This window comes from Onychomys torridus, chromosome 5 (genome assembly GCF_903995425.1).
Source record: "Onychomys torridus chromosome 5, mOncTor1.1, whole genome shotgun sequence".
Classification (NCBI taxonomy): Eukaryota; Metazoa; Chordata; class Mammalia; order Rodentia; family Cricetidae; genus Onychomys; species Onychomys torridus.
In genome coordinates this window covers 89,565,175-89,585,093 of record NC_050447.1, presented here as the reverse complement: position 1 = coordinate 89,585,093, position 19,919 = coordinate 89,565,175, and the positions used below count along the sequence as shown (strand labels likewise).

Below are 19,919 nucleotides of genomic sequence, written 5' to 3'. Positions count from 1 at the left end.
TTATAGATGAAAGGATGCTGAGCTGCTGGAGAGGGAACAGAAGAGGTTGCATCTGACCCAGGAGACCACCAGGCTGCCCACTCTGTGCTTTTGCTATGAGTAAGACAGGTCCTGGGTTCATCACATATATTCTTTTCTTTCTATAAAGAAAGGAAATATATTTGAAATTTTTATAATAAACTGCCTAATCATACTTCTCAATTACTGAAATCTCTGAAGCCATTTAAAGCTATGTTCTAAAGAGATGGGTAGAGGATGCAGTGCGGACACAGGGCAAGGCTGATAAACATGTGTCAATGTGCTCAGACAGGGCATACCCACAATGCCAGAGGCCAAGACCACCAGCTGGTGGCATTATGAGATGATCCCATTTCCTCCTCATTGTTTAATGGTTTTCCCAAAGACTCTGTGATAAATAATGGTTAGTTATAAGATCAGGGGGGCTACTAAGGTTATTAAAACAAATAAATGAACAAAACCAAAAAGTAATCATTACCATTTTCCTCTGATACTGCGTATTCAAACAGACTGTTTAGCTTTGGTAAGACTGGCTTTATGACATGTATCTAAAAATAAGAGCAAAGAATCTCATGAAAAACCACACAAAACACCTTTAAAACCTCAGGGGAAGGTTCCTGTTTGCATCCCTGTTGCCCTTCTCTTGTTACCATGTCTAAAACAGGTGTCAGGAGCCTGGTTCTCCCAGGTCTGAATCACAGCATGATTCATGTCAGTGATAGTGAGCTGGCAAAGCTGGGGAACACAGTCTAGACCCCAGTTACAGAATATCCTAACTCTCACATCATGTGATCCTCAACTGATCCCAGAAACAGGCAAGACTGGGGGATTAAAGCAGGAAATGCATTGTTGGGGGTCACACACTGGGAAGCCAAGTGGATTCAGAGCTCAGTGTCCCTGTGTCTCTTAGACCATGCTGTGACAATCCAGATAAGAGTTTGACACTCAAATTTCAAAATAACTTTAAATCTAAGTTTCTAAAATAAATAATGAAAGTCTTAAGGGTTAAGTGACCAAAGCAGCCCTGGAAGCTTATCTGAATTTAGAAAGGCCTCCTATTTCCCATCATGATCTCTGTACACTTTGCACAGAGCAGGGTGGTGCTATGGACTGACACTGACTCCATCCACAGACACTGATCCATGGTCTGCAGCTTACAGACAGGGGGCCACACACAGGAACCCTGATGCACAGGAACCTTCCAGATGGAGACTCTTACAGCTGAGGAGTCTTCCACACGGGGACCGTTTTAGACAAGGACCTCTAGGAACCGTACAGACGGGAACCCTGACATGTTGGGACTCTTACAGAGAGTGGCCTTTAAAGACTAGGACTCTACATCAGGACAGCTACACAGGTGTCACCTAGAAACCTGACTCTCAGGCCTTACTCCAGATGAGCTAAATCTAAGTGTGGGGGTACTTTACACTTGGTGACATCCTGGACCACCCACACACATGTGGCACTTGGTGAATGACAAGGGAAGATCAAATGAGACAATCATGTGAATCCACTGAAAGCATTCTTTAATTTCCTGAAACAATTTACATGCTACCTTAAGTTCTATCATGCCCGAAAACAAAGGATTCAGCTGTGCTTACACAAGCTCACCTCCCCGAATGCATGGAAAAGGCCCACAGACTGCAGAGTATGCTAAGACAGGAGAGCACGTACCTGGCTGCCTTCTAGGACCTCCAAGATCAAGATATAGTTTTCCCAGAACTTTAGAAGCTCGTCTCTTTTCTTCTCAGACCACCAGAATAGGCTTGGACCTAACAGTATTTCAAAAGGAAAAAAGAATCAGTTCTTCCTTTAGCTACATGGTTAACTCCTTCATAACAATTCTTAACTAATTCCAGTGTTACAAAACAAGGGAATCGCTAACCAAGGAGGGAACCTACTTAAAAAGCTTGGGACACTAAAGAAGAAATTTGTTGTGGGATATTCTTTTACACTGTGTGAAGATGTGTCACTGTGACTGGTTTAATAAAAAGCTAAATGGCCGCTGGGCAGTGGTGGCAAATTCCTTTAATGCCAGCACTTGGGAGGCAGAGCCAGGCAGATCTCTGTGAGTTCGAGGTCAACCTGGTCTACAGAGTGAGTTCCAGGACAGGCACCAAAACTACAGAGAAACCTTGTCTCAAAAAACAAAACAAAACAAAAAAGCTAGCCAGAGAGCAAGCAGGATGGGGAATACAGAGTTCAGGTAACCAAGCCACATAAAAAAACATAGGTTTAAAAATATGGGTTAATTTAAGTTGTAAGAACTTGAGCTTTCATAACTAATAATAAGTCTCCATGTTGTTGTTTGTGATCAGGTGACCCAAAGAAAAATCCAACTTACAGAAATCCTGTTTAATTTTGTCTTTGTTGTTGTTGTTTGCCTACTGTGAGTTTAAATTTTTGCTTTTGTTTATTTGGATTGAGGGTTTTTTTGTTTGTTTGTTTGTTTGTTTTTAGACAAATCTCCCAGGCTAGCCTAGAAACTGGTATGTAATCAGGGATGATTTGAATTCTTGACCCCCCTTGCCTCTGTTGGGATGGTAGGCATGTGCCACCATGCCTGGCCTTGCTTGTTTCTGTGTTGCTTTGTTTCCTTAAGATCGTTGTTGTGGAATTCACTCTGGGTAAGAAGGACAACAAGTCTGCACAAACTCTTTCTTCCCCAGGACTCGAACAGTAAAGTCAAATCCCAACAAACACAAAAACATCCCAGAAACACACAAAGCGATGAAATTTAGAATCTGAAAATCTGAGCTGACTTTGGGAGGAAATGAATAAAAGTCTGGTCGACACAGGGAAAGACAAGAAGTAATTTGATTTGCCTTCAGTCCAGCCCACCCCCAAACCGAAAGACTCAGCAGCAAGCCTCAGTTATACGTGGAGATGGGAGGCTGGGCTGAGCCATGGAGGGAGGGGTCTGCTCACTGAGGTCAGAACAGCATGCTCTGGGAAATGAAAGGGGTTGTCCCCAAACAGTCAAGTCTAAAAATTAAAATCTGATCACAGAAACAAGAACCTCAGAGAAAAGACTGGAAACCAAAAAAATTAACCAGTGAGTGAAGGCAAAGACAAACTTCTAGAAAAATCCATTGGAGAAAAAGTTTTAAAGTTAAGCTGGTTGGGTTTTGTCAACTTGGCACAAGCTAGAGTCACCTAGGAAGAGGGAGCCTCGGTTGAGAAAATGCCTCTCTCATGAGACTGGCCTGTAGGCAAGTCTGTGGGGGCACTTTCTTGATTCATGAGTGATGTGGGCGAGCCCAGCTGCTACCCCTGGGCTGGTGGTCCTAGGTTGCCTGAGAAAGCAGGCTGGAGCGGAAGGGAATAAGTTAGCAGAACTCCTCCATGGTCTCTGCTTTGGTTCTTGTCTCCAGGTTCCTGCCCTGACTTCTCTCAGTATGACCTGAGAGTTGTAGGCTGAAATAAACCCTTTCCTCCTCAAGTTGCTTTAGGTCATGGCATTTATCCCAGCAAGAGAAAAGTAACTAAGACAGAGGGTAAGTCCAGGAGGTCCCAAGTCAAGAAGAGGACAGAGAAAGCAGTGGAGGAAGTTACCACAGACATTACTCAGGAAAACCTCCCAGAATCAAAGGACAGTGATTTCCAGACTGTGTAGGCACACCAAGTGCACTGCATATGGATGAAAGAAGAGATTCCAGGATGCCAGGGTCCTGAGCCCCAGGAACCTCCACAGAGAAGTTGCAGACCACCCCTAAGCAGGATCCAGAATCATCTCAACTTCCCAACAGCAACAATAGAATCTCTAGCTTCTCAAAATACAACTAGATGGACGATGGATGCCTTTAAAATTTGGATGCAAAGGAGCTCCATTAGCGTGGTAGGTAGCATGTCAGCCTCATAAAATTGGGATAAAAATGTCTCCCCCAGCTGGAAGTCAGCCTGGTCAAACCATCAATCAAGTTGTAAGGACAAATGAAGGTGTTTGGAAGCTCTCCGATCTGCTTTCAAAGCAGGAAGCCACACAGGAGCATTTCTGCCGAAAAAGGAAATGACGTGTAACCCACAAACCCTTGAATGTTCAGGGACCATCGGAGAGCACAATTCCAAAGAACAGACAGAAAGTGTCCCCAAGAGAAAGGACACACAAGCTGCTTCCCACATTTGGTGGAGCATGGAGGAAGGGGTGTTCTCCACCCTCGAAAAGGAGTTCTTAAAACATTGCATTTTGAGGGAGCAATTAAAGGCTCTTAGTTGGCAGAGTGAACAGATTAGAATGTCCAGGAACCCTAAGAAGCCACCCGCTCTTTTTCTGGCTTCCTGGGGATACAGGCAGGTCAACAGACCCTGGAGGATCTACAAATCTTCTTAGTCTCAGGAGCAGAGGGACTTGCCCGTGCCTGTGTCCTACAGGACACTCACTGGTGAACAGCTGCCCACTCTGTCTGTCTCTGGAACCCACCTCTGAAAAAGGGCCAACGCCCCTACCCTGACCCCAAGTGAAGGCTAGCTACCTCTGGACAGGGACAGAAAACCTCTTCTGAATCTGCACTGAGAAGTCATTAGGAGTCTGCTGCTTGGGAAAGACAAGAAACCAACTAACTCCTACAGGCACCACCTCTGAGGCAAAGGTGGTGTGGACTTCAGGAAGGGAAGGGGGTGGCCAAGAGAGGGGGGAATGGTCAGAAAAGGGGGGATGGTGGAAAGAGAGGACCAACTCCCATAAACTGCCCTCTGACTTCCCACAAGGGTGTCACAGTACTCGCACACACACACACACACACACACACACACACAAACAAACCCTGATCCAACAATTCCCAAAGGGAATGCCAAGAGAATACTTAAGTCTATACAAGCTTCAAACGTTAACTTAGGTCACATCACCTTCCCTTTCAGACTGATCCAGATGTTGACCATACCTTTTTCTATCAGGATGTAAGGGCATGGAACAGGCTTGTTCTTACACAGATCACGATACTGCATGTACAAGTATCACACCCTACTCTAGATGCACTGTTCCCAAAGTGCAGGCAGAAACCGGAGTAGGCGTGCCACATGCAGGTGCCAAATCCCCTAAGGATGAGGTGGACGCCCCGTGAAGAGCTTATTTGGGGAAGCAGGGTAAAGCTGGGGCAAAGAGACAAGTAGGTACCAGATGGAGAGATGGCTCAGTGGCTAAGAGCACTTGATTTTCTTCTAGAGAACTGGGGTTTGGTTCCCAGCGCGCTTATCAGGTAGTTCACAACCGCCTTTAACTCCAGCCCAAGGGGATCCCACGCCCTCCAAGGCACCTACACGCATGTACACACAGGAGCACACACATGCACATAAATAAAACATTTTAGAAAGACAGAGACAAGTGAGTACCCATTGTGTCCTGGGGACCGCAGGTACAGTCCACCCCCAGCTCTGCAGACACCTGCACAGCCCTCTGCAGCAGGTAGCGCGCACGCTTGCGCGTGAGCGCGTCCTGCGCGCGGCCTAGACCCGCCTGAACTGTTCTCCAGAAGCGACCGCAGAGACGCGCGTCGAGGTCCGCAGGGCGCGCACGAGCCGACAGCAGCTTCTCGGCCAATGCGCTCAGCACCAGCAGCTCTGGCCCAGTGTGGCCCTCAGCTCCGAGTTCCGAAGAGCCCAGCGTGTCCCAAGCCGCCCGCAGCGCCGGGTCTGCACTCTGGGCCAGAGCGGGCAGCAGGCGCGCGCCCACCGCGGGCGGCGCGTCCCCGGCCAGAGCCAGCTCCACGGACGCGCGCGCCAAGCGACGCAGCAGTGGGGCATCATCGAGTGCGCGCAGACACGGCGCCACGGCGGCCAGAAGCTCCACGGACTGCACAGCTGGCAGCTCGCGCAGCGCGTCCTCGGCCAGCGCGACCGCCAGTTCGGGCCCTGCCAGGCGAGCGCACGAGCGAAGCGCCGCGCTCGCCGCTCGGAGCACCCGCGGCCCCGCAGGCCCTGCGCCGGGGGACGCGTGCAGTAAAGGCACCAGGTAGCCCTTGGCCACCTCGTGCGCCGCCTCGGCCAGCGTGCCGGCGCCCGCACCGCGCTCCTCCAGCTGCTGCAGCACCAGGCGCAGAGTCTCCGCCCGCTCCGCACTCGCCTCTCCGCCACACAGTGTGCCCAACAGCACGCAGGGATCCCGGCTCTGGGCCAGAAGCGCGTCCGCCAACACCCGCTCCATTGCGGGGAGCGGACCCTGTGCGCGTGCGCCGGCCGCTCTAAGCGCGAATGCGCGTGCGCAGCAAGAGGTTCCCACCCCCACACACCCTGTCCCGGCGTAGGACCGGCTAAAGTTCCTTCCACTTTGATGGGGTCCTAGAGCCTTATGATGGTGTACCTCCTGCCACTCTGTCCCTTACAGTTTTTAGCAAAAAGAGTTGCTGCAGACGTTCACTGTAGTATTACACCAGATCCGGAGATTCCTGATTGGAAAGAGGCCTGGGGCCGAAATTAGGTAGCAGACCCTGAATTCACATAGATGTCTATCGCAGTCCCTCAGGTGGCTGCTTTCAAAAAGGCGCCTGTTAAGAGCTACCACAAAGACTCCAACAGAGGATCCGAAATGCACTCTGGATTTACCTGTTGAAAATAAGTCATAAGCCGGGCGGTGGTGGCCCACGCCTTTAATCCTAGCACTCGGGAGGCAGAGGCAGGAGGGTCTCTGTAAATTCGAGGCCAGCCTGGTCTACAGAGCGAGATCCAGGACAAACACCAAAACTACACAGAGAAACCCTGCCTCAAAAAAACAAAAAAGAAAAGAAAAGATGGCCCGTTGGGTAAAGTGCTTACTCTGTAAGCATGAGCATCCAAGTTGGGATCCCCACGGTGGGGTAACTGATGGAGACGGAAAGATCCCTGGAGTCGCTGACCAGCCAGTATAGCTGAAGTCAGTTCCAGGTTCAGTGAGAGAACTTGTGTCTTAAGAACAAGGTAGAAAGCAGGGCGTGGTGACACCTGCCTTTAATCCTAGCCCTGGGGAGGATGAGGCAGGAGGATCACTGGGAATTCGAGGCCAGCCTGGTCTACATTGTGAGTTCCAGGACTTCAAAGAGATACCTTGTCTCAAAAACAAACAAATAAACTAGCACAAGGTGGAGGGTGATAGAGGAAGATACCACACATCAACCCCAGCTTCTACACACACACACACACACACACACACACACACACACACACACACACACTGAGCAGTCCCCACCTCACATGCTAATACAAGCATGTACTCCACACACTGACAAGTCATGAAGTCTGATTGTACATGACTGTCAAGTACCAGAAGTCTGAGGCAAGAGGATCACCAGTTCAAAGCCTGCCTGGGCTACAGAATGAGATCAAGTTCAGTCCAGGCAATATAGTGAGACTCTGTCTCCAAAAATGTAAGAGGGCTGGCTGGGGAAGCAGCCAGTGGGAGAAAAGGTTCCCAGCATGTATGAGGTCCTGGGTTCAAATCGGGTGGGGAGGGATGGGAGGGTATGAGGATAATGTGGATAAAATAAAAATGACTTGGGTTGGGGGCATCAGGGATCTGCAGCTGAAAGCAAGGTCTCCACAGCACTCTGAGCCCAGGGCCCTAGTTCAAGAATACAGATGGATCCTCCCTCATAATGCTGACTGCTGGTTCCCATGGACAAACTCAAAGTCAGGCTTCCCTGTTTCCACTGCTAGATTCAGACTCAGACAAAGATCTCATCTGCCTCTTAGTCAATGAAGGAGACACAGCCCCACCATCAAATAGCTTGACATAATTTAACATGGATATAATGTTAAAGTTAACTGATGTTGCAAATGAAAGGTTTCCCCATGTTTCAGTCATCATTTGCCTTTGGCAAAACACATAAAAGATTCCATTTAAAAGCCACTTAGAATGTCAGTAAATACCTATTGCTTAGTTCATGGAAAGTGGTTATAAATATCATTTCTCTCAACCTAAACAGATATCAAGCATAAAAAGCTAAAGGTTTTGAGCAGACACTTGACAAATGAAGATATAAAATGATATGCACTTGCAGAGGTGTCTGACATTTTTAATCATGAGAGAAATGCACATTAAATCCACAAGGAGACAGACACCCTTTCCTGCTGCTAAGAAGGATTCAAAATACCAAGTGAGGGCTGGCAAGATGGCACAGGGGGTGGAGGTGCTTGCCACCAACCCAGATAACCCGGGTTGGATCCCACATGCTGGAAGAAGAGAACTTTATCTTGCAAGTTGTTTTCTGACCTGTGTGCTGGGGCATTGTGGCACTCAGTCCTATGCCCACATGCCCAAATAAATAAATACAATAAAAAGTTTAAACATGCTGGGAGTCAGCGGTGCATGCCTTTAACTAGCACTTGGGAGGCAGAGCCAGGCGGATCTCTGTGAGTTTGAGGACAGCCTGGTCTACAGAGTGAGATCCAGGACAGGCACCAAAACTACACAGAGAAACTCTGTCTCAAAACAAAACAAAACAAAACAAAAATTTAAACAGTATTTTAAAACATCAAATGACATGGGTCAAAGATGTAAAACCAGGATGCTTTTGCATTAAACCGGTAGGCAGGGAAATGTTAGAGTGAATTGCTTTGAAATACTGTCTGCTCTAAAGATACATGCCCTTACGATGTAGCAAGCACACGCCTTCCTCCCCCACTCTCTCCACCTCCCTACCCTAGCTAGGTGTTTGATTTAAATAATTCTAGACTGAAGTCTTTGGAGGAGTCTGCTTTTTGCAACATTAGTCATTGCAGCTAAAACTTTGTAACAACCTAAACATCCATCAGGAAGGAGATGCTGGATGCACAAACAGCCCTTCACAAGACAAGGCCATGGGCAAGTACAGAGTGCTGATTGCTCATCTCTGAACAACGTGGATACATCTCAGCTCTCAGCTCTCCAACCGTGTTTCCATCCTGAGGATTCCATTTGCTGACATTCAAACATCAGTAAAACGCCTTTTGTGGGTAGAAATGAGGATCGCAATGGCCCGTGGAGAATGTGGGAGGTCTAAGACCAGGCAGCAGGGAAGCGTCTAGGACAGTATTTTAATTGCATTCAGGTGTAGATTACACAATCGAACATTTGCCAAAATGCCTGGAACCCTTGAGAGCTCTGCATTTCATTCTCTATAAATTTTATCTTGGTTTTAAAAAATGACTTCTACAAAAGAAAAAGTAAGTAGGCCTGTGTGTTTGGTCTCTTTTACCTATAGATTTAAGTCCAGGGAAGAGTATGACTTCAAGGCTGGGCAGGAGCTGATGAAGGTAGCCAGTTCAATAACCTGACCTCCTTCTCGGCACTGTGTCCCAGACACACATTTCAGCCTCTCCTTGTAGGGTCTTCTGAGTCATCAAGTGATGTAATTACTAAGGGACCTTTTCTGTCCTTACCTAACTTGACTCTATTGAACTCTTGTAGTTAGAGTTTTCCTGCCTGGCCCAGTCAGGACAAATCTCTCTCACCCGCCAGTCCCACAGTCGCTCAGACCCAACCAAGAAAGCACACAGAAACTTACATTGTTTAGAAACTGTATGGCTGTGGCAGGCTTCTTGTTATCTACTTCTATCTTAAATTAACCCATTTCTGTTAGTCTATACTTTGCCACATGGCTTGTGGCTTACCAGTGTCTTTACACGTTGCTTTTCATGGCGGCTGGCGGTGTCTCTCTCCAGCCTTCTACTTCCCAGAATTCTCTTCTCTCTTGTCCCGCCTTTACTTCCTGCCTGGCCACTGGCCAATCAGAACTTTATTTACTCAGAGCGCTATCCACAGCAAACTCTAGTGCCCCAACCTTGTATGTAAGTGTGAGCATGTGCACACACACACACACTTGGTCCCATGCATGTTTGTGTATGTACATGTAGATGTCAACATCATGTGCTGTCCTTCAGGCCCAGTCCACCTTGTCTTTTGAGACAGCTTTCTCACTGGTCTGGAGCTTGCCAAATAAGCTAGGCTGGCTGGCCAGGGAGCCCCAGGGGTCTGCCTCTCTCCACATCCTGCGATGTGGAGACTTTCACTTTCAAATTGCTGGCATCTTTTTAAGTTACTATTATGTGCACACACATGTGTGTGCACAAGTGTATAAATATAACCCACTGAGTACAATTTTATTGTTTGTGTGTGTATGGTTTCAGGGGTGATCACTTTATATTGGATAGCCCATCTGGGGCTAATGCCCGGGAGAGGCTAATTCTCGCTCTTCCCACAGTCATTAGTTGCCTATACTTCTTTGTCTAGAAGTGAGACTTGCCCCTTTGCCCGTCCTGTCTTTCCTGAGCCACTGTCCCCTCTGGGGTTCCTTCTCTGCAGCCTGTATCCCTTTGTTTTCTCTGCTTCCCCAGTTCCACCTGTGTCCCCATTGCTTTCTGCCCATGTTTCCAGAGTGCCACTCACCGCTCTCTGTTTTTTTTTTCATATTGTAAATGTCTCCTGTATAACTTTGTTAAAATCATAGTCTTGGGGCTGAGTAACTCAGTCGGTGGAGAGCTTGTCTAGAATGCTTGACTCCTGGGGTTCCATCCCCAGCGTCATATAAACCAGACTGGTGGCACATGCTTATAATCCCTGAATTTGAGGGTGGTGTAGGTAGAGGCAGAAGGATCAGGAGTTCCAAGCTGTCCTCTGCTGCACACTGAGTTTGAGACCAGTCTGCCTCAAAAAACCAGACTACAGATTTGATTGGCCTCCATTTGAATGGTAATGATGAGCAGTGTGTCTCCCAAGCATTTCCTCCCAGAGCACTCCAGAGCGTCCACCCAGCTGTCGATAGGACATCAACATTAGACTGCACTCAGGGTACCACGCTCTTTCCACTTTCACATCTGACCCTTAGTGTTGACCTCTCTCTGTCACTCCTCCATCATTATTACTTCCCACCTGTTTGAACACGAAGTTTCCCTGCAAAGGCTCACGTGTTGAAGGCATGGTCCCCAGTGACCAGATTGAGAGGATTCTGGACTAGTCAATGGATGAAGCTGTTGTTGAATTCACAATTGGACAGTGTCACTGTGAAGTGGGGCCAGCTTTGTCAGCTTGGAGAAAGTGGGTCATTGGTGGTGTGTCTTGGAAGGCTCATCTCTGACCTCTCTCTCTCTCTCTCTCTCTCTCTCTCTGAAATGAGCTCCATTACATCCTTCCTCATGATAGTCTGCCTCACCACAAACCCAGATGCAACAGAGTCAACTAAGCATGGACCCAAACCTCTGAAACTATAAGCCAAAATAAGTCCTTCCTTCTCCCCTCCCCCTCCTCCTCCCCTCCACTTCTTCCCCCCTCCTCCTCTTCCTCCCCTCCTCCTTTCCCTCCTCCTCTTCCTCCCCTCCTCCTTCCCCTCCTCCTCCCTTTCTCCTCCAAGTTGACACCTCAGGTATGGGGCTTCAGAGGAAAGTGAGGCTGGGGAATTACCCAGGGGTCTCAACATTTTAACTGACAGCCCCCCCCCAATTCAAACATCCTAAGAAGTAATGTTTTAATTTTAGAAATATCTCTATGCCTGAGTCCTCTGTAACCCCGATGTCTAGCGCACAGTTGGCACCGTAAGTTATCGTTAAATGAAGGAGTGAAAAACTGTACGGTTGTGATACAGCATATGTGTTCCTCAAGGGTGGAGGGCCAGTGAGATGGCTCAGCAGGTAAAAGTACATGCTGAACAAACCTGAGGAGCTGACTTCATCCTCAGAACCCACAGGCAGCTGGACCACATTTACCTGCAGCTGTCAGGGTGGGTGCAGGGTGTGGCTGAATCTCAGATAAGGATCTTATGACCCTTTCCACCTTCCTTAGTCTCTGGGAGGAGGTCCAGGTCTGATCTTGTGACTGGCTAGTAGGTAGTAGTCAGTCACAGCTGCTTCTGATGAAGATGATGCTGGCAGAGTCCACAGCACGGACTATGTTGGTCTGAGAGGCATATGGAACTGGAAACCCTCTGGAAAAATGATTTTTAAATCTGGGGTGCCTTTGTGTTCTTGAATGCAGGGCAGTTGCACAATCAAAAACAAGATCAGAAAGAAAGCTCTAGAAGCTGGAGTTTCACTGGACAGAAGGTGGCGCTGTTTTGCCAATGCCGAGTTCTGTCCCAGCTTTCTGCCTTAATGCTCAGTCACAACTGGAAAGATTGGCAGTAATGATCACACCATAAGTATGCAGCTGTGGAGGTTCCTGCTGCTCGATTCTAGAGGGTGGGGCTGCTTGGAAAGCTGGGATTGGTGCCTCCAGGCCTCCCCAGAAAGTCCCAACTGCTCTCTGAGCAAGGGTGCACTGTGCCGCAGAGGACTGCACTCGCTGTCTAGGGCCACACTGCATGTTGGGACCTACCACCTACTGAGTATGCGCACACACACACACACACACACACACACACACTACAAGGTCTGTCTCTCCAGAGAACCCTGGTAAATACACAAGAGTTCCCAAACTTCAGTGCTGAAAACTCCATTTACTAGATGCCATTAAGTAAAAAGAGAAAGATGTCTTCAGTAAAGAAGTTCAGTTTAAAAAGACTGGATTTTTCAACTGATCATCTCTGATCCTTCTAACCATGGGCAGTTTTTTTTTTTCAAATTCAATGTTGCTCTCATCAGCTACTAGCTGCTTCCTTTTGTCCTTTCTTGTCTCTCTTCTCTCCTTGCCTCTCTCCTCCTCTTCTTCTCCCACCCTGTGACAGGGTTCCATGCAGCCCAGGCTGTCCTCAAACTCACTGTGTAGCCAAGGTTGACCTTGAACTTCTGATCCTCCTGCCTCCAGCTCCTGATTGCTGGGGTCATAGGTGTGCACCAACACACCACATTTGGAGATGGTGTTTCTGAAGAAGCAGGTGAAATCCATTTTGCAAGCCTATTTTGTTAGTTAAACAGAGCCACTTAGTTAACTTTTCTATATGAAGCAGGCAATCAAGATGAACATACTCTGCATCTTTCCATTGCCCTGTTCCTGTGCACCTTGACTCTGACAGATAGGCAGTTCCACCACCAACTCCCACCCCTGCCTTCCCCTGTGCCAGCACCTGCCCAGCCTCAGGGAAAAGATAGGCAGCTTTGTCGATAGTCCAGGAATGGGAGAGAGGCAGATGGACATTAGCTAGAGGCAGGGGAGAAGGTGCGTAGTTTTTGCAGTTCCAAGAGGTGGTTCATCAGCGCCACCTAGAGGCTATCTTGGAAATTACCTTTTCTCCTCCAACCCAGTAAGATCACAGGACTGGAGAGAGATCACAATGGGTGTGAGGACCGACCTGAGTGCCAATCTCAGCATGAACACAAAAAAATGAAAGATGGCATTACCCCACCTGAAACCCTATTGCTAGGGGGATCAGTTGGGCTTACTGGCTGCCAGGCTAACTCCAGGTTCAGTGAGAGATCCTGTCTCAAGGGAATAAGATGAAGAAGGACAGAGCAGGACACCTGACACCCTCCTCTGTCCTCTGTGCATGTGCATGTGCATGCACATATACCTACGCACATGCTCAGGCAGGAAAAAAACCCTCTCATAAACCACACAAATGCATGGTCACACACAAATAGTGAAGTCTACTCTCTCGCCTCTCCCCAATACACATAAAGCTCTACCTCCTTCCTGACCAGGTCTGATGGCAAGCAACAATGTCTGAACATCTTTTCCATTGAGAGACCTGCACAGCAGAGGTCTCCAGTAGTGAGTGGAATTATAAGGGGTGTGTGTGTGTGTGTGTGTGTGTGTGTGTGTGTGTGTGTGTAAGCTTTGAAGAGCAGGGACAGGAAGAGAATCTAGGTAAGTACCCATCTAGGTCTTTTTGCAAGGAAGAGCAACGTGCCTGGGAGGAAACAGGCAAGTGCATGCACACTTTATCTTGTTTTCTCTCAGAGTGAAAATCTGCAATCAGCAAACGGCATGAGTACTCTGTGGGCAATTTATTTTTATGAGTTGAGCAGACAGCGTGGGAAATATTAACTCCCTGTGAGTGAGCAGGGCCAGGCTGTGTAACACCTTCACACAGCTCTCCAAAGAGAGGGGCCCACCAGGGGGACCTGGGCCTGTTTTGTGTAGAACTTACTGGTGCTTACAGCCTCACCACCTTCCTGCAGCAGTGTCTGAGGTCTTAGCACTTCTCAGACTCACAAGGCGATGGGAATGGTGTGGGCATCAGGAAAGACAAGGTAATGTGAGGCTCGGTCACCTGCTGTGGTTTGAATAAGAACGGCCCCTATAGACTCATATTTGAATGCTTAGGGAGTGGCATTAGGAGGCGTGGCCTTGTTGGAGTGGGTGTGGCCTTGTTGAAGGAAGTGTGTCACTGGGGGGCGGGCTTTGAGGTTTCCAATGCTCAAGCCAGGCCCAGTGTCTATCTTTTCCTGCTGCCTGCAGATCCAGATATAGAACTCTTGGCTCCTTCTCCAGCACCATGCCAGCCTGCGTGCCACCAGGCTCCTGCCATGATGATAAAGGACTAAACCTCTGAACCTGTAAGCCAGCCTCAATTACATGTTTTCCTTTATGAGAGTTGCTGTGGTCATGGTGTCCCTTAACAGCAGTAGAACCCTTAACTAAGACACCTATCAAGTGTTTGGGGCCTGTGACATGTTAGATGCAGTGTTGGAGCAGCTGCTGTCCTGACACTGTTGGTAGAGCCAGCCTTGCAGAGCTGGTAGTCTATAGGCTGGTGAAAGATCCCGTTTTCCAAAAACAATATGGAGGCTGGAGAAATGGCTACATTAGTAAAGTATCAACTCTCTCTCTCTCTCTCTCTCTCTCTCTCTCTCTCTTTCTCTCTCCCTCTTTCTCCCTATGTGTGTGTGTGTGTGTGTGTGTGTGTGTGTAAAATACTATAATATATAGTATAGAGCCATTAAGAAGAATGAAATCATGTCATTTGCCAGAAAATGGGTAGAGTTAGAGGTCATATTGTGATGCGGAATAAGCCAGACTCAGAAAGACACAAGGTCCTCCTTATACAGGGCATCTAGGAAGACAGAAAGAAATAAAGGCAGGAAAGTAGATGGTGGGCTATTAGGAGAAAGCAAGGAAATTGGAGGAGCAGAGTAAATAAGGGCACCAGCAAGATGAATGTGACCAAGCCATTTCTAAACATGTATAGAAACATCACAACCAAACCCAATTCATCTATGCTGTGTGTCTTTTTCAGTGTTCTATTGCTGTGAAGAGAACACATGGCCACCACAGCTCTTATAAAGAAAAACATTGAATTGGAGCTCGCTTACAGTTCAGAGGTTTAGTCCATTATTGTCATGGTGGGAAGCATGGTGGCATACAGGCAGCCATGGTGCTGGAGAAGTAGCTGAGAGTTCTACATCCAGATCCACAGGCAGCAGGAAGAGATGCTGGGCCTGGCTTGAGCTTTTGAAATCTCAAAGCCCCACCCCCAGTGACCACAGTTCCTCCAACAAGGTCACACCTCCTAATCCACTCAAATTGTGCCACTCGCTGATGACCAAGCATTCAAATATGTCAGCCCATGGAAGCCATTCTTATTCAAACCGCCACACAATGCTAACAAACAGTGCCAATTAAATAAGGCTGGACATAGTGGTACATGCCTATCACCCCAGAATTGGGAAAAATTAGACAGGAAGCTCTTGAGTGCAAGGCTAGCCTCTATTATACAGCAAGCTCTGATCTATAAAAATAAATGAATAACTCTTGACAAAAGCAATTTTTTTTTTTTGAGACAGGGTTTTGATGTGTAGTCCTGGCTGTCCTGGAACTCACTTTCTAGACCAGTCTGGCCTCAGACTCAGAGATCTGCCTGCTTCTGCCTCCTGAGTGCTGGGATTAAAGTCGTGCACCACCACCACCACCACCAGGCTTTGGAAAAGCACCTTTTAAAAAAGTGTTAAGTGATCTTAAATCTGGGGGGAAAATGGTAAATTTAAGATAACAAAATTTTGCATCTTGACGGTAAGGGCAGTTTGATGGCATTATTCACATGGTTGTGAATTGGTTTTTCTTTGCTATGACAGAACAATTTAAATTGAGAGTTTAAGAGGAAAAGTTTATGTGGGCTCAGGATTTAGTCCGTGGTCAGCTCACTCATTGCTATAGGCTCTGCTCAGGCAGAGTATCATAGTGGATTGGACAAAGCTGCTCCCTTCACCACAGCCAGGAAGTGGGGTGGAGGGTGTCAGGCAGGGTCTGGGGACAAGACATACCCTTCAAAGGCATACTTCCAAAGACCTACTTCTTCCTGGGCACACTGTAGGCCATACCTCTTAATAGCCTATTAATGCAAGAAATCCACAGAGTCTGCTTAAAGGGCAAGGGATTTATTAAGGGATAAAGACTCATTACAGCATGGGAGGTTTATCATAGGGTCCTGGAAAGCCAAGCTATGGTCCATGCTGTTCTTCTGCCTGGTCTATGTCAGCATCCAATACCACAAGGGAGAGTGAGCTGCCTATGTGCATCCCAGGTCTTGAGGGTCTGTAAGGCCACATCCTAGGAGCATGTACTTTGAGGTCATAGGCAGATGGAGCAGTTACCTGCTGCATCTCTAGGATTGGTGCTCCAGGGTCATAGACAGAACAGCTACCCACTACATCCTATATGAATGATCCATTGACCAAGTTACTCTGAATTCATTGATGAGTGAATCCAATGACTAAGATCGATGAACTTATCAATGGATTCATTCGTTATTCAAGTTACTATGTAACCACAGATGGATGAATCCATCAACTGAGTCACTATACTCACCAATGGATTCATCCATTGTCTAACCCCAACCCCCATGACCTGAGCACCTTTCAAGAGTGTGCCCATCTGGGGACCAACCTGTCTTGGGGGACTTTTCTTGGGGGACATTTCCTATGCAAATCACAACAGCAGCTGTTTGCAGACTGAACCCCTCCATTCACTGACAACATCACCCCATTCCTCACCCCTACCCCTGACGACTATTCTGTTTCTGCGACTTTAGTGTAATCACACAGGATTTATCCTTTTGTGACTGACTTAGCACATGGAACGTTGTGTTCATGCAGTGTGTAGCATGGGTTAGAAGTTCCTTCCTCTCAAGGGAACACTTCCACCAGTGTCAAACAGCCGCTTATCCATTCATCTTAGTGGACACTTGGGCTGTTGTGCATCTTCTTGCTATGGACGTAGATGTATAGACAGCAGTTGGAGTCTCCGCTTTGAACCCATCTGTGCATATACTCTCAAAGCCTGTTTCTTTTTCATTATTTTTATTTGTTTACTTTTGGGAGGGGGCATCATGCCATTCCACAGCTCACATTGTGGTGGGCAGACAATAATGTTGGGGAGTCAGCTCTTGCCTTCTATCTTGTTTTGAGGCAGGGTCTCTCTTGCTGTTTCTGCTGCATTGCATGCTCCAGGTTAGCTGGCCTAGGAGCTTCTGGCTGATTCTCACATCTCGATCTTCCTCTCACTGCAGGGGTGCTGAGATGAGACACGTGCTGCCACATCAGGGTTTTTGCCTAGGTTCTAGGGGATTGAACTCGGGTTGTAAGGTTTGTACTCAAACACATTCGCTTGCTGAGCCATCTCTCAAGCCTTCAAAGGCTGTTTCCTGTTGGAGCCATCTAGGTTTTCTGGTGGCTTTATCCAGCAGGTCTGCATAAAGAGGGTGATTGGCCCATGGGCCTGAGTACCAGGTGCTTGGAAGGGTGTACTTGGCTGTATCTAGCAGGGGGGGGGGGGGGGGGCTTTTGCTCCTCCCCTTGGCAGTGTCATTAAAAGCCCTTTGGAATAAAGTTCTGGGCTGGTGAATAAGGATCAAGGCCCTCACGAAACTATCCTGTGTTTCTGTCTTTCCTCTCGGTCATCTAGGTCTGTTTTTCTGGCTAGTATTTCTCACTTCTCCCTACTCAAGAGAATCCTGGTTGTAAAAGTAGTGACTGGTCTGCCACAGTTTCCTAAATGTGTCTAACCCTGGTACTTGGCTAAGCATAATATGAGTTTAGAAACACAAATATGGCATAATTTTTGCCATTTTATGAGATGGAATGACATGTCTGCCTTTCCTATCTCTCAGGATTGCCATGGAGTAGATCACTAGAGAACCAAATGAATTAGGAAGGCTGATCTGTGAGACAGAGACAGAGACAGAGAGACAGAGTGTTGTTGTGGGTTTTGTTGTTGTTGTTGTTGTTGTTGTTGTTATTCTTTTACTCTTTAGGAGGGCCCACCACCCAGCTCCCAAATAAATCACACAAGAAGGCTTCTTCTTCTTCTTCTTCTTCTTCTTCTTCTTCTTCTTCTTCTTCTTCTTTTTTATTTTTATTTTTATTTTTTTTTATTTTTTATTTTTTTTTTTTTTGGTTTTTCGAGACAGGGTTCCTCTGTGTAGCTTTGCACCTTTCCTGGAACTCACTTGGTAGCCCAGGCTGGCCTCGAACTCACAGAGATCCTCCTGGCTCTGCCTCCCGAGTGCTGGGATTAAAGGTGTGGGCACCACCACCTGGCAAAGGCTTATTCTTAATTATGAATGTCTGGCCTTAGCTTGGCTTCTTTCTAGCCAGCTTTACTTAACTTTAGTTATCCCTTCTATCTTTTGCCTCTGGGCTTTTCCCGTTCTCTTACTTATATAAATCTTACTCTTACTCTGTGGCTTGCTGTGTAGCTAGGTGGCTTGCTCCTGGAGTCCTCCTCCTTCTCTGGCTCCTAGCTCTTCCCTCTCCAGTGTTTTTCTTCTATGTATACTCTCTCCCTGCCATCCCCGCCTATCCTTTCTCCTGCCTTGCTATTGGCCAGTTCTTTTAGACCATCAGGTGTTTTAGACAGGCACCCACAGCTTCACAGAGTTAAACAAATGCAACATAAACAAAAGTAACACATCTTAAAATATTCTACTGCAATAGAGAGCCCCCTAACAGCACTGGGGAACGGGTTGAGATCAATTTAACAAAAGTGGAACATTTTGAAGGTTTTTACATGCTTGCTTGCCAGGATCATTAGTGTCTTAGGTTTCTGTTGCTGTGATAAAAACCATGACCAAAAGTACCTTGTAGGGGAAAGAATTTATTTAGGTTACACATACTGATCAAGCTGACACAGGAACTCAAATCAGGGACCTGGAGGCAGAAACTGAAGCAGAAGCCATGGAGGAATTTTGCTCACTGGCTTGCTCCTCATGGCTTGCTCAGCCTGTTCTCTTATACAACTCAAGACCACCTGGCCAGGTGAGGCACTGCCCACAGTGGTCTGGACCTTCCCATATCAATCATTAATCAAGAAAATGCCTCACAGGCTTGCCTACAGACCAGTCTGATTGAGGTGTTTTCTTACTTGAGGTGTCCTCTTCCTGAGTGACTATAGCTTATGCCAAGTTGACAAAAACCAACAGGACACTCAGTGTGTGGCACTGGGAGCCAGCAGTCTGCCTACAAGAGCAAACACATCACAGGAGCCAGGGAAGCAGGCAGGTGTCTGCTCTTGAGATAAGTGTGGGGTGGGGGGAGAGCTTCCAGCAAACTGATTAAGAGCAGTGACCAAATCAGGCAGCAGTGGTGCATGCCTTTAATCCCAGTACTAGGGAGGCGGAGGCAGAGCCAGGCAGATCTCTGTGAGTTCGAGGCCAGCCTGGTCTATAGAGCAAGATCCAGGAAAGGTACAAAGCTACACAGAGAAACCCTGTCTCGAAAAACCAAAAGTAAAAGAAGAAGAAGAGCAGTGACCCGGATGGCAACAAGCGTGACTGAGGGACCGTCCCTGAGAGGATCTCCACCCAGGGGGTGGGGCTCTAACAGGAGCCTGACCTGGAATAGTGCAGAGTGAACACACATTCTAGAAATCTCTTTCCTTGAGAAGACATGAAGTCGTCTTCCTCTGCCCGCTGAGTTATCTCCCCATCTGCTTTCTGTAGAATGTCTTCCATCCCCTTACTTCAAAGCAGACCCGTGTCTGATTTCTATCCTGCAGGGGACCAAGGACTCATCTAACCAATGCCACTTGGTTGTCTGATTTGTAAAACTATATTAAAGACGGAATGACCTGAACGTCATTGGGCTACAGG

General features: G+C 47.5%; 1 protein-coding gene across 4 annotated transcripts in view; it reads right to left on the bottom strand.

Annotated features, from left to right (window-relative positions):
- Positions 1 to 6,165, bottom strand: part of Tarbp1 (TAR (HIV-1) RNA binding protein 1) — a 48,943-nt gene extending 42,778 nt beyond the window's left edge. For all 4 annotated transcript variants that reach the window (XM_036187059.1, XM_036187060.1, XM_036187062.1 and 1 more), the window contains exons 1-3: positions 5,347 to 6,165; positions 1,693 to 1,790; positions 497 to 566 (exon numbers count right to left, since the gene is read on the bottom strand). In XM_036187059.1, the coding sequence (XP_036042952.1) occupies positions 497 to 566; positions 1,693 to 1,790; positions 5,347 to 6,157 (979 nt within the window). In that variant the 5' untranslated portion in view covers positions 6,158 to 6,165. The remainder of the gene's footprint in view (positions 1 to 496; positions 567 to 1,692; positions 1,791 to 5,346) is intronic.
- Between the last annotated feature and the right edge of the window lie 13,754 nt (positions 6,166 to 19,919).